General features: G+C 48.7%; 1 protein-coding gene across 2 annotated transcripts in view; it reads left to right on the forward strand.

Annotated features, from left to right (window-relative positions):
* The window catches only part of SHANK1 (SH3 and multiple ankyrin repeat domains 1), a 933,614-nt gene that overhangs the window by 629,471 nt on the left and 291,478 nt on the right, over positions 1-12,665 (forward strand). For both annotated transcript variants that reach the window (XM_077457204.1, XM_077457205.1), the window contains exon 13: positions 1,231-1,344. In XM_077457204.1, coding sequence (XP_077313330.1) covers positions 1,231-1,344 — 114 coding nt within the window. The remainder of the gene's footprint in view (positions 1-1,230; positions 1,345-12,665) is intronic.

Consider the following 12,665-nt stretch of genomic DNA (forward strand, 5'->3'; position numbering starts at 1 on the left):
ACGATTGCGCCAGATTTATCCCCTTACATCCCCCAACTGTTTTAGAGGGTGTAATCACCCCGGCACTTTTATTCACATTTTTTGGGACTGTGACTTAATTCGTCCTGTCTGGCAGGAGGTCCTGAGACTGATGGATGGGTTCGCTGGCCGAGCACTGTCCCTCTCTTATCACCACTGTCTTCTCTTCCAAACCCCGCCGGACACTCCTAAACACTTTGTGCGGTTGGTGCACTCTATGTGCGTCGCTGTACTATGGACTATTGCACTTCACTGGAAATCCCAGTCGATACCATTAGCACAGGTTCTCTCACGTATTGATCAGGTGATGTTGTCTGAAAAGATCTTTCACACTTTACATGATACGGAACGAATTTATGACCTTAAATGGAACCCATGGTTCCTATTTCGCTTATTGAAGTGATCGCACCTTCGGTTTTTTTCATGCAGCTTTTTTTATTTTTTTGCTCTCTATTTGCATCTTTTCCTCTTCTCCCTTTGTTTCTTTCTGTTCTTTTTCCCCTCTTTCTCTTTCATGTTCCTTCTTTTGTATTTTGGCTATGATGGTCAGCTCATTGAACGTGTTAGTCTCCTTTCCTTCTCTAACCTGTGGTTGGATGTGAGACCCATACTGTTTATCTGTAATTGGTGGTTTGTCCTGCAGTGTTCTGCTATTTGTTTATCACCTGTCTGTAACCTTATCATCCAACTACTTTTGCTAATGTTGAAATTTGATTCATTTTGCTGACTCTGTATTTCTGTTAATGTCTTTAATAAAATCCTTTTTGAAAACAAAAAAAAGAAATGCCACATTCTCCCTGGCTACGGCATATACTCCCCATATTTGGATGTCTAACTAGCAAGGTGGAGATGCAGGTAACTCTGGGAGGGATTTATAACAGCCAGGGAGCAGTGAAGATCCAGGCCGCCAAGAGATAAGTATAGATGAGCATTTTTTCTTTTTAAGAAAAATGACTTGTTTTTTTACAGTGCTTGCCCTTTTTTTATATGTGGTGACAAGGTCCAGTTTAATGATACAGTGCCGTAGAACATCCATGACAGTGTCCAGAGCTTCAACATCATGTATCTTTATGTTTTATTATCCACCATTCATTACTTAGCAAAGGCAGCATGATTTTTTCATGTAAGTGATCTCTGTGCACCTTCGTTCTGCTCTGTTCATTTTGTTATGCTTCAGAATTGACTGATTTTTAACCCTTTTGTGTTGAACAGTTCTCAGTGTGGGAGAAGGAGGATTCTGGGAAGGAAGTGCCAGAGGTCGCAATGGTTGGTTCCCTTCAGACTGCGTGGAGGAAATTCCCACAAAACCCCAGGAAGGAAAACAAGGTACCAGACATTTCTCAATCTAAGTATACTGTATGATTTATTAGGCAACTAATGAGCTGAAACAAGCATAACCAGGAGATATTTCTGGAGTGTTCTGTCCTTTTATAGAAATGCATAGTCTGTGTAGACAGCCATTAGAAAGACCCAACCATTTGTGATGCACCATATTGTGTAAGTGAACAAAAGTTATATCGCCACTTTTACCAAAATAATTCATTTTACAACTATGTGGCTAAACAATATATCAAGTGTGCTAACACTTTTATATAGATTGTAAGCTCCATGAACAGGGCACTTCTACTCCTTCTGTATTGAACTGTATTTTAATTGTACTGTAGCAAGGTCTCTGGCCTTGTCCAGTCTAATGAGAACTTTACAGGCCAAAGATAGCTGACATCCTTCTGAGGCATAATGGGTGCAAGGTGGACAAAGTTATTGGCCAGACTCATCTTGGATGTAAAAGAGGTTTTATTTCTCGTAACAGTCCTTTTTGAATTTTTTGGGGAAAGAGGGTTAGGGCCAGGAAACCCTTAAGTAGTTGTAAATTTAAATTGGCAGACTGAGAGACTTCAATAGGAGGACAGGCGTGCAGCGAAAGGCCCCAGCAAGGTATCGTATATGTACATGCAGGAATGCTATATCCTATGGCAACAGTCTTTAACAGTTCCTAACTCAACATAACAGTTCCTTTAGCTTCACTACAATCTCTCCTCGTAGTTCTTCAACACTGAGCTCCCGGTCTCTCACTAGACCTTCTGATTCACTGACTCTGAATCCCTTAAACTCCTCCAATCTTTGCGGTGGTATGTCCCTCAAATGTCACCCACGTTTCCCTGCTGGATCCCTAGCTTGGCACTCCAGATACTTCTCAAGCTTCACCCCTGCTGACCAGCTCGGTCTCTGGCTTGACACAAGGCTGCTCTGCCAGGGTCACCTCTGCTGGTTGGGTCCCTGACTTGATCACCGCCTGAAGTTTCCCGATTCCCCACCGTACCGTACCGTAACGTAATTTTGAGTCGAACATCACCTGTTTACCGAACAGCGAACAATAAGTGGTGTTTGTAGCAAATTTCGAAAGCTGCCGGAACACCATTAAAGTCTATGGGACACTAACATGAAAAATCAAAAGTGCTAATTTTAAAGGCTTATATGCAAGTTATTGTCATAAAAAATGTTTGGGAACCCAGGTCCTGTCACAGGGGACATGTATGAATGAAAAAATATTTTTTCAAAATGCCCATTTTCTCAGTAGCAGTGTTTTTTTTTAACGCTTAAAGTGAAACAATAACAGTTAATTATTCCTTTAAATATTGTGCCTGGTGGGTGTCTATAGTATAGCCTGGATGGCTAATTTTCCCAGTGTTTAGAACAGTACCACAGCAAAATAACATTTCTAATGGAAAAATTGTCATTTACTGATTACGGCTTTAATGAATTGTTCAGCCTTGGCAATATAGATAAAACTAATTGGAAAAAAAGAGCATGGAATCCCCCCCCCCCCCCCCCCTTTGCCAGTCCATTATCAGGCCCTTTGGGTCTGGTATGAATATTAAGGGGAACCTGAACCAAAATTAAAAAAAAAAATTCTGTGGGGGTCCCCCTAATATGCATACCAGGCCCTTCAGGTCTGATTTGGAAATTAAGGTGAACCATGCCACAATTTTTTTTTTTAAATGGCGTAGGGGTCCCCCCCAAAATCCATACCAGGCCCTTCAGGCCCTCCCCCCATGTGAATTGGTAATGGGGTACAAGTACCCCTACCATTTCAAGAAAAAAAGCCGCAACCGATCTGCCTCCATTGGAGGCTCCCATTGACTGACGTGTCTTCACTACGACAGCTCTTATATAACTGTGCACAGACACCTAGTATCCAGATCACATAGCACCAGCTATTTTACTTTGCTCCTCATCACTCTGTTACATTGAGGGACCCTTGTTCATAGAACTCCAATGTGCCGGTGAAGATATAGCAAGGCCTTGCTTTTAGAACATTACTTTTGTTACTCTTAGCCCTTGTACACACGGTCGGAGAATCTGTTGGAATGAGTCTTATCGGACCGTGTCGTCAGATAATCCGACAGTGTGTGGTATGCATCGGACTGATTCTGTCCGAATCTCCGTCCGACCCAATTTTCCAACATGTTGGAAATATTTCCCGACCAACTGGGCCGGACGGACCTAATCCGATCATGTGTAGAGCATTTTCATCGGACCAAGTGCCACGCATGCTCAGATCAAATTCCTACATCAAAGCTATTGGCTACTAGCCTGAATGTAGTCCCATCGTAACGAAATTACGTCATCGCGTTCTGAAAGATCGGATTTTTCGCCAACTTGGCCCAACCGTGTGTATGCAACAGTTTCGGACACAATCCGTCAGACTAAATCCGACGGGCAAAATCCGACGGATTTGGTTGGCAAAATCTCCGACCGTGTGTACGTGGGCTTAAAGGGGACACATCACTGGTGTTTATATTACTTCATTGAGCATTAATATTAGGGATGAGCTTGGTGTTCGAGTCGAACATAAGTTCAACTCAAACATCGGCTGTTCGCACAGGTTCGGCGAAACTGTGACCCCACATGCTTGGCCAATCACAGCGCCGGCAGCGAGGAGAGCCATGATTGGCCACAGGCAGGATGCCTGTGGCCAATTATAGCTCAGGCTGTGTAGTACACGCCCCACACTATATAAGGCCGCCAGCGCGGGGGCCTTGTGTAGTGTTCCAGCATCTGCAGGAGTTAGTGGGTGTTGTCTGTGTGCCTTCAGTATACACCTGTATCTACATATATTGTTCTTCTCTAATTGAGCCATCAGCCATCTGCAGGAGTTAGTGGGTGTTGTCTGTGTGCCTTCAGTGCAGTATACACCTGTATCTACCCTTTATTGCTGTTCTCTAATTGAGCCATCTGCCATCTGCAGGAGTTAGTGGGTGTTGTCTGTGTGCCTTCAGCACAGTATACACCCGTATCTACCTATATTGCTCTTCTCTAATTGAGCCATCTGCAGGAGTTAGTTGGTGTTGTGTGCCTCCAGCACAGTATACACCTGTATCTACCTATATTGCTCTTCTCTAATTGAGCCATCTGCAGGAGTTAGTGGGTGTTGTCTGTGTGCCTTCAGCGCAGTATACACCTGTATCTACCTATATTGCTCTTCTCTAACTGAGCTGTCTGCCATCTGCAGGAGTTAGTTGGTGTTGTGTGCCTCCAGCATAGTATACACCTGTAGCTACCTATTTTGTTCTTCTCTAATTGAGCCATCTGCAGGAGTTAGTGGGTGTTGTCTGTGTGCCTTAAGCACAGTATACACCCGTATCTACCTATATTGCTCTTCTCTAATTGAGCCATCTGCCATCTGCAGGAGTTAGTGGGTGTTGTGTGCCTCCAGCACAGCACAATATACACCTGTATCTGCCCTTTATTGCTGGTGTTCTATAATAAAGACATCTGCAGGAGTTAGTGGGTGTTTTGTGCCTCCAGCACAATATACACTACCCAATTGCCGGTTTTCTCATCTCCCTGCAGTCCATTACCATGTCTGGAAGGCCAACAAGGAGAGGCAGACAGGCACAAGCCAATAAAAGAGGGCAAGCAGGCTCTGTGTCTAGAGACAACAGTGCTGGTCGTGGACGCAGTGCATCGTCATCAGCACGTGGCCATGGGACACGCTTGTCCTTCTTTTCGGCAGCTGGACGCGTTGAGCCGCATCATGCCGAAGACTTGGTAGAGTGGATGACCAAGCCCTCTTCATCCTCCTCATCCTCTCTCACCCAGGCTCAGGGTACTAGCAAAGCAGCTGTCAACGCATAATCTTCCCTCGTCTCAATGTCATCATCAGTGACTCCTTCCCTAGACCCACCACTTCCTCCTGAGGAGTCCCCCGAACTGTTTGAGCACAGTGTTGGGTACATGCTCCAGGGGGATGCCCAGTGTTTTGTAGGCTCTAATGATGATACTCAGCTAGAGGAAGGCAGTAGCGTGAGCGCAGAGGGAGGGGATGCTCAAGAAGGACAGCAATCTAGCAGTCATGTTCCACAAGCTGCAGCATACTGCCAGGTTTGCTCCAGTGATGAAGAGGTAGGGGATGATGAGGGCACTGACTCCACGTGGGTGCCTGGTAGGAGAGAGGAGGAGGAGGCACATCTCCAATGAGGCAGGATGCCCTCTGGGGGGCAGCTTAGGGGCAGCACACCGACTGAATCACACTGCAGAGCTCCACCTGTGCAGGGTGCTGCCTCTGCGCGTTATTCTAAAAGTTCTTTGGTGTGGGCCTTTTTTGAGACAAGTGCATCAGATCGCACCGCTGCTATTTGCAACATATGTCTCAAGCGTATCTCGTGTGACCAATACATCAGCCGCTTGGGCACCACATGCTTGATCAGACAAATGTTGACCTTCCATGCAGCTCGTTGGCAAGCTTACCTCAAAGACCCACACCAAAGAACAAAGCGGACCTCTCCTCAGCTGGGATCTCCAACCCCACTAGACCTTCAGTCCTCTCTGAAACCTGCACTGAGAGGAATGAAGGTGTAGAATTAGGTGTGTCACAGCTAAGTACTTGCGGGCACTCTGCTAACAGTACACCCACGTCCGATTATAGCGGTTGAATGCTAGCTTGGCTAAATTGCTAGCACTTCAACTGCTACCTTTTCAGTTGGTAGACTTGGCCCCCTTCCGTGAGTTTGTGCAATGTGCGGTTCCTCAGTGGCAGGTCCCCAAATGCCACTTTTTCTCACGGAAGGCGATTCCGGCTCTCTACCGGCATGTGGAAGGCAATGTCCTTGCCTCGCTAGACAGGGCGGTCGGCGGTAAGGTGCATATTACCGCTGACTCATGGTCCAGCAGGCATGGACAGGGACGTTACCTGTCTTTCACGGCCCATTGGGTCACTCTTCTGGCAGCTGGGAAGGATGCAGGACAAGGTGCAGTAGTGTTGGAGGTTGTTCCGCCACCACGCCTCCAAAATTCTACTACTGGTTGTGACACACCTCTCTCCTCCACCCCCTCCTCTTCTTCTTCCTCCATGGCCTCTTCCAGTGCTCTGTCCTCGGAACCAGTGGTGCTCCATAGGCGTTCAAGGGGCTCCGCAAGTACGCAAGCCAAACAATGCCATGCCGTGCTTGCGCTGGTTTGTTTGGGGGGGACAGGAGCCACACTGGGGCAGATATTTTGTCAGCTCTGCAGAGGCAGGCCGAGAGGTGGTTGACGCCACACCAGCTTAAGCCAGGATTGGTGGTTTGCGACAATGGCACCAACCTCCTCTCCGCCCTTCGACAGGGACAACTGACCCATGTGCCCTGTGTGGCTCACGTCCTTAACCTGGTGGTGCAGCAGTTCTTAGGCAGGTACCCGGGCTTACAGGATGTCCTGAAGCAGGCCAGGAAAGTCTGTGTGCAGATCCTGGGCAGAACCTGCCCAAGAACTGCCTTATATGTGACATGCCCACCAGGTGGAACTCCACGTTGGTCATGCTGCAGCGGCTGCACATGCAGCAGAGGACCATCAATGAGTACCTGTGTGACTAGAGCACCAGGACAGGGTCAGGGGAGCTCAGTTTTTTTCTCACCATGCCAGTGGAACATGATCAGGGATGCATGCACTGTCCTGTCACCGTTTGAGGAGGCCACAAGGATGGTGAGCAGTGACAGTGCATGCATCAGTGACACTGTACCTTTTGACCACCTGTTGGAGCATACGCTGTGTGGAATAATGGACAGGGCACTTGAGGCAGAACAGAGGCAGGAAGAGGAGGACTTCCTTGCCTCTCAAGGCCCCCTTTATCCAGACAGTGTTCCTGCTGTCCCACCCATCACACAGGAAGAGAACGAGAAGGAGGAGGAGGGTGATTGTGTCAGCATGGAGGTGGAGCCTTGAACTCGGCCTCAGCAGCAGCAGTCTTGTAGGGATGATTTACAGTCCCAAGAAACCTGTGGACTTGTTGTCCTTAAGCCGCGTACACACGTAGCCGTCTGTCCGACGTACTTAGTCTGGCGGACGTCCGCCAAACTGTCCGTCGGAATTTTCGAACGGGCTACTTGCCCACACACGTCACTTTTTCAGCGGACTAATACGGCGTACTAAGTCCGCCGTACTAAGTCCGCCGTACTTTCGAAATGAACGGACTCGCCCACACACGCGGAGGAAAGTCCGCTCATTTCGAGCGCGTCTCCAGGTAGGCGGGGCCCGCGAAGGAGACGTCGCTGGCCCCGCCGCCTGGTATGGACTTAAAGGGGAACCCCCAACGCCGAAAAAAATCGGCGTGGTGGTCCCCCCCAAGTCCACAACAGACCCTTGTCCGAGCACGCTTCCCGGCCGGCCAGGAAAGGGGGACGAGCGAGCGCCCCCCCTCCTGAGCCGTACCAGGCCGCGTGCCCCCCCCCACCCCAAAGCACCTTGTCCCCATGTTGATGAGGACAAGGGCCTCTTCCCGACAACCCTGGCCGTTGGTTGTCGGGGTCTGCGGGCGGGGGGCTTATCGGAATCCGGGAGCCCCCTTTAATAAGGGGGCCCCCGGATACCGGCCCCCCACCCTATGTGAATGAGTATGGGGTACAATGTACCCCTACCCATTCACCTGTAAAATAAAAGTACAAAAAAAAACACACGAGATAAAATACTTTATTGCACAGCTCCGGGGGTCTTCCGTCTTCGGGGGTCTTCTCGCCGGACTCCTCCGCTATCTTCTTGTAGCTCTTTTGCTAGCGGAGGAGTCCGGCTTTCTTCCTCGCCGCCGGCCTCTTCTCCCGACTTCGGGGGTCTTGCCCCCCTCTTCGGTTCTTCTGCCGGGCCACCGCGCCTTCTTATAGCTCTTTTACAGGCGGTGGCCCGGTCTTCTGTCGCCGCTGCCGCCTTCCGTTCTTCTTCTTCTTCTTCTCCTTCTCCTTCTTCTTCTCCTGGAGATGTTGACTCGACACTCTCTCCGGCCACAATGCCAGGGTCACATGGGTTGATGTCACATGGGGACTGTGACATCGTAAGGGGGCGGGGTCACCATGTGACACCAACCCATGTGACATAAAGCCATGTGACACCGCCCCTTGTCCCTATATAAGTGGCCGCGCAGCGCGTCCCTGGCATTGTGGCCGGACAGAGCGTCGAGTCAACATCTCCAGGAGAAGAAGAAGAAGAAGAAGACGAAGAAGAACGGAAGGCGGCAACGGCGACAGAAGACCGGGCCACCGCCTGTAAAAGAGCTATAAGAAGGCGCGGTGGCCCGGCAGAAGAACCGAAGTGGGGGACAAGACCCCCGAAGTCGGGAGAAGAGGCCGGCGGCGAGGAAGAAAGCCGGACTCCTCCGCTAGCAAAAGAGCTACAAGAAGATAGCGGAGGAGTCCGGCGAGAAGACCCCCGGAGCTGTGCAATAAAGTATTTTATCTCGTGTGTTGTGGTTTTTTTTGTACTTTTATTTTACAGGTGAATGGGTAGGGGTACATTGTACCCCATACTCATTCACATAGCTTATTAAAGGGGGCTCCCGGATTCGGATAAGCACCCCGCCCGCAGACCCCGACAACCAACGGCCAGGGTTGTCGGGAAGAGGCCCTTGTCCTCATCAACATGGGGACAAGGTGCTTTGAGGTGGGGGGGTGCGCGCGGCCCCCCCCTCCCCAAGGCACCCCCATGTTGAGGGCACGCGACCTGGTACGGCTCAGGGGGGGGGGGGGGCGCTCGCTCGCCCCCCTTTCCTGGCCGGCCGGGTAGCGTGCTCGGACAAGGGTCTGTTGTGGACTTGGGGGGGACCCCCACGCCGATTTTTTTCGGCGTTGGGGTTCCCCTTTAAGTCCATACCAGGCGGCGGGGCCAGCGACGTCTCCTTCGCGGGCCCCGCCTACCTGGAGACCTACTCGAAATGAGCGGACTTTTCTCCGGGCGGGAAAAGTCCGCTCATTTCAAAAGTACGGCAGACTGGCATGCACACGGCCGGATTGTCCGCCGAAATGCGAGTACGGCGGGCAGATTGTTGTGCAAACCGAAATTCTAAGTCCGCCGTACTGTTGGGTCAAAAAAGTTTGCCGGAGGCTACACATGGGGGGATTGTTTGGCGGACTTAAGTTTGCCGGACTTTTCCACTGGATTGTTTGATCGTGTGTACGCGGCATTAGTGACCCAGAGGACTCCGGACCGAATGCCTCAGCTTACCTATGGTGCATGGCCTCCCTGATCCTGCAAAGCCTGCGGAAGGACCCTCGTATTCTTTGGATCAAGGAGAGGAACCATTACTGGCTGGCCACTCTCCTTGATCCACGGTACATGGGTAAGGTTGCGGACCTTATCTTGCCGTCGCAGAAGGAGCAGAGGATGAGACATCTCCGGGGAGGCCTTGCAGAAAGGTCTGTGCAATGCGTTCCCAGAGACTGGGAGGTTACAAACTCCTGGTCCTGGATAACGTGTTGCTGAGACTTCAGTCAGAAGGAGCCGTGGAGAAGGTGGCCGCCTGACCGATGCGTTCAGACAGTTTTTTAGTCCGCAGCCCCAAGGTATGATCGGTTCCAGCAACCATCGCCAGCGTCTGATTTACATGGTGCAGGAATACCTAGGGGCAAGGTCAGACTTGGACACCTTTCCCACCGAAAATCCTCTGGCTTACTGGGTCTTGAGGATGGATCACTGGCCAGAGCTTGCACAGTATGCAATTGAGCTACTGGCCTGTCCTGCATCCAGCGCTCTTTCGGGACGCACCTTCAGTGCTGCTGGTGGCTTTGTTACCGATCACAGGGTGCGCCTGTCCACCGACTCGGTTGATCGACTGACCTTCATAAAGATGAATCAGTCTTGGATCACCCACAGCTACCAAGCACCTGAAGCTGATGTAACCAAATATTTTTTTTTGAAATATCACATTCCTTCAAGACTACCTATGCTGATGCTGAGTGACTGTCCTCTTATGTTGGCTGTCTATCCTCTTCTTCCTCCGCAGGGGCATGTAATACAATTTTTGATGCAATGCTTTGCAGCAGGGCTCATTCCTGCACTCCAACTAGAGTATCTGGGACGGGTTGTAGTGTTGTGGTACCAGCAAGCAGTGCCTAAGGCCCAATTTTTCAGCCCCTGTTTAACAGAGGCATGTTATTACAATTCTTGATACAATATTTCACAGCAGGGCCCGTTCCTGCGCCCACCGAGAGTAACTGTGAGGACTTAGTGTTGTGGCACCAGCACCACTACCACCACCACAACCACCAAAGGCCCTATTTTTCTACCACTGTTCAACAATGGCATGTAATTACAATTCTTGATATAATTGTTCACAGCAGGGCTCTCCAGCGCCTACCAAGAGTCACTTTGAGGGCTTACAGTGTTGTGGCAACACCAACACCTTAGGCGCAAATTTCTGCAGAGCATATAGGGCAGGCCCCTACTTTCAAACATCCAACTTCCAAACGTCTCCTACTTGCAAACGGAAGGAGACGAAAAAAGACGGACGGACAAAAAAATTATACAGGGGTGATAACCCTTCCCTATGTTTTCCAAAAAGCTTAAAAATAGATTTTTTGACTGGAGCTACACTTTAAAAATGTACCAGTTCAAAATTACAAACAGATTCTACTTAACACAACAAACTACACAGTCCCTGTCTTGTTTGCACCGCTTGTATACTCCTGTTCTGAGTATATAGGGCCTGGGAGCCCCACGCCTTTCCTTTTTTTAATATGAGTACGGGGTAGCCCCTTAATATCCGTACAAGACCCAAAGAGGCTGGTAATCGGCAGGGGGGGCTACCTATGTCATTTTTCTCAATGATTTTCATCCATATTTCCGGAACCAGATATTACATTAAAACCGCAAGCAGTTTTAAATGACTTTTTTTCCGTTAAATGTCATTTTGTGCAGGGACGGGAAACACGTGCCACTTCACAGGCATACTGTAGACAACCCCCAGGCATGATATTTAAAGGAATATTTCACTTTTTTTTCACTTTAATCGTCATTAAAATCAGTGTTCCCGAAAAAACTGCACTTTATAAAAACATTTTAGGCATTGATCCATGTCCCCTGGGGCAAGAGCCAGGTCCCCAAACCTTTTTTAGGACAATATCTTGCATATTAGCCATTAAAATTAGCACTTTTTATTTCGAACGTTCAAGTCTCATAGACTTCAATGGGGTTCTAAAGTTCGCACAAATTTTAGGTCCGTTTGAAAGTTCTGGTGCGAACCGACCTGGGGGGTGTTCAGCTCATTCCTAATTAATATAAAAGGTACTATAGGCCAGCCTGTGGTTCCCCTTTAACCATAGCATTCTACAGCAATCAATAGCTTGCTTGGGGACTCAATTTAATCTGTGTACATTGATATTATTCTCTTATTGTTGCAAAGTGTTATTGACTGTTTGAGAACTATTTCAACCGAGTCTTGGCTGTTTATCCACAACTTGGCTGACCATTATCCTTTTAAGTCTTTTCTCTTGATTAAGTAAATTTGAGAGAGTTTAAACAGTTTGAACTGTAACTGTGTCATTACTGTGTTATTACATTAATCACATTTCTAAAGCCCCGTACACACGAGCGGACTTTTCGACATCCAAAGTCTGACGGAATGATTCCGGCAGACTATTCGATCATGTGTGGGCTGCAACGGACTTTTGATTCGCAAAAGTCTGACAGACTTTAGAAAATGGAACATGCTTCAAATTTTTCCGACGGAACTCCGCCGGACCCAGTTCCTACCGAAAAATTTGCTCGTGTGTATGCTATTCCGACGGACTAAAACCGACGCTAGGGCAGCTATTGGCTACTGGCTATGAACTTCCTTATTCGAGTCCAGTCGTAGGTCATCACGTTCGAATCCGTCGGAGTTTGGTGTGATTGTGTGTGGCCAAGTCCGCTCGTTTGGAAAGTCCGTCAGAACTCCGGCAGAACTCCGGCAGAACTCCTTCGGAAGTCTGTCGGACATAAGTCCGCTCGTGTGTACGGGGCTTAAGTGTGCCAGAGGGGCTGGGACAGTTCTTTGGGGTTGCGAGACAGAGTAACAGACCAGGGTTGCCAACCACCAGGACTGGACTGGGACAAAAACCAGCCCTGGAAAAAATTTCATATCAGCCTCTTAGCATTATTATATCAGCCCAACATAAAAACCATCATAACGTCATTATTTCCTTGTTCGTGAAAGGGAAAACCATGCATTTTAAAACACAATTGAAGAGTGTAAAATATAATATATATATATATATATATATATATATATATATATATATAAAAGCAAATTCCAGTTAAAAGTGGTAAAATTGCTCCATCGTCAAGGAGCACCCCAGGAATGTGGGGGGGGGGACTCTGGTTTCCAGAGACCACCTTCCACAGAAAGAATGGGGGGGTTACTGAGG

The sequence above is a fragment of the Lithobates pipiens genome, unplaced genomic scaffold (assembly GCF_037356315.1).
Source record: "Lithobates pipiens isolate NorthernLeopardFrog02 unplaced genomic scaffold, aLitPip1_a1.2 Scaffold_27, whole genome shotgun sequence".
In the NCBI taxonomy this organism is placed as follows: domain Eukaryota; kingdom Metazoa; phylum Chordata; class Amphibia; order Anura; family Ranidae; genus Lithobates; species Lithobates pipiens.